Below are 1,994 nucleotides of genomic sequence, written 5' to 3'. Positions count from 1 at the left end.
TATGGGTGAAGATGAGAAGAGTCAGGATTACCTGTCAAAGGTTGAAGCTCTGATGAGAGAATACCCAGCTCCACCTGAGGAAGAGCTCCACCCAGAGGTCTGTGCTGAGAAGGCCTGGACCCTGATGAAGTTTGACAAACAGAAGAAGCTGCAGGCTGCAGAGCTCTTCCAGAGAGCTGTGAGGATGCAGCCAGACAACGTGGAATGGGAGACCAGCTGGGCCATATTATCAGCAGGTCCCTTCAAAGCTTACATGAAAGACATGACTCCTGATGTCTTGGAAAAAGTTAAATCTGCCTCAGAAAGAGATCCAGAAAACTTATATGTTGCTGCTCTTTATCTGGATGCACAAGGTGCAAAGGGAGAACAAATTCAGGATGAAGCAAATGATTTAGCTATAAGAATTCTTGAAAAGCCAATGCACAACTACTGTGGGATCAGCCTGCTAATGAAGCTGTATACAGAGTACATATCTGTAGACGAAGCCATTGAAATAGCCGATGAGGTCTTGAAGAGACATCCTGATTCACGTTTTGTAAAGAGGTCTGCTGCAAAATGCTACACAAAGAAAATATTTTCTCGGCGATGCAATCCTGATCCCAGAATAATTGATAAAGCAATCCGTCTGTGGAAAGAAGTGATTGATGCTTATCCTGATTGTTCCCTGAAAGAAAAAATATCTCTTGCTGCCATCTATTCAATGGTAGACATAGAGAAAGCTGACCAGATTTACACAGAGCTGCTGGACAGAGAAGATCTGGATCCAGCAGAAAAACAGATGCTTTACAAATATTATGCCGACTATTTATACTTCAATAGGAATGATACATATAGGTCTATTGAATACCACATGATGGCAGTAGAGATTCAAGAAGAATCTGTTTATAGACAGTTTAGCATTAATAAACTGAAGAAGACCTTAGAAAGAACCAGGGACCCTGAAATACAGAGAAGGATCACAGAGTTCCTGACATCCCTGGGAATAAATCAGTGAATAAACCTGAAACCGTCTGAAATCCTAATGATGATCATAGAAAATAATAGTGATGTTTTGTAACAGACATGACTCTGATCATGAGTGATACTGGCCACTGGCTACTAATACAAAAAAAAATGTAAACAGCGAAAAATACATCAAAATAGCTAAGGAAGACACCGAAGTGCCAAATGAAGTATGTTAATTCAGCTTTGATGCATTTTCCTTTATCTGGTAAAAAGTTATATTAATATAGACACAGAAAAGGGAAATGACATGTGAACCCTATAGTTTTTCCTTAAATAATATGTTTCTTTAAACTCTCAGACCACTCAGCTCCTCTAGTTCAACCCTTCTCTGTGCACCCACAACTAGAACCAAACATGGAGAAGCAGCATTTAGTTCCTAAGCTCCACCTATCTGGAAAAAAAACCCCAGAAGACTGTAAAAGTGCTAAAAGCCTGAGTTCTTTTAAGTTAAAGTTAAAAACCTATTTGTTTATTCAGGTATCATTAGATTAAGTTTGTGGTCCAAGCTTTTTATTTGTGTTACTAACTGCTTTTATCATGTTTTGTCTTCATTTGTCTTCAATCTGCTTTTATTTTTTTTCATTAAATTTTATTGTGCAATTCATGTAAAGCATTTTGAATTGTTCTTGAAATTAATTATCTTATACAAATAAACTTGTCTTCCCTTTCCTTGCCTTTAAACANTTTATTGTGCAATTCATGTAAAGCATTTTGAATTGTTCTTGAAATTAATTATCTTATACAAATAAACTTGTCTTCCCTTTCCTTGCCTTTAAACAGATGCCCTCTACTGAATGTTGTTTTTTTATGGAGGTAAATTCAAATCCGTATGAAGTGTGCAAAGGTCAGAAAGGATGCAGAAGGATTTTGATTTATAAAAAACCTTTCCTATCACTCCTAATTTAAGAAAATTGTTTTATCTATTCAGATTAGGAAATATAGGTATGCAAATTGTATTTTGTGATAGGGCTGTGTTATAAAAAAATAAA

At 36.5% G+C, this 1,994-nt stretch overlaps 1 protein-coding gene across 1 annotated transcript; it reads left to right on the top strand.

The window, feature by feature from the left end:
* The first annotated feature begins 1 nt into the window (after position 1).
* LOC107100195 (interferon-induced protein with tetratricopeptide repeats 1-like) lies at positions 2-1,529 on the top strand. Its single transcript, XM_015398600.1, has one exon. It carries the CDS (start codon positions 2-4, stop codon positions 992-994), a length of 993 nt encoding a protein of 330 aa, XP_015254086.1. The 3' UTR covers positions 995-1,529.
* Positions 1,530-1,994: the final 465 nt, after the last annotated feature.

This window comes from Cyprinodon variegatus, unplaced genomic scaffold (assembly GCF_000732505.1).
Source record: "Cyprinodon variegatus isolate N-32 unplaced genomic scaffold, C_variegatus-1.0 Scaffold943, whole genome shotgun sequence".
NCBI classification, from domain to species: Eukaryota; Metazoa; Chordata; class Actinopteri; order Cyprinodontiformes; family Cyprinodontidae; genus Cyprinodon; species Cyprinodon variegatus.
Note: the sequence above shows the minus strand (reverse complement) of the source record. Positions and strands in the feature narration are given on the sequence as shown.

Excerpts from the sequence above, each read along its gene's own strand:
- LOC107100195 (XM_015398600.1), top strand. The coding sequence starts at position 2 with ATGGGTGAAGATGAGAAGAGTCAGGATTACCTGTCAAAGGTTGAAGCT.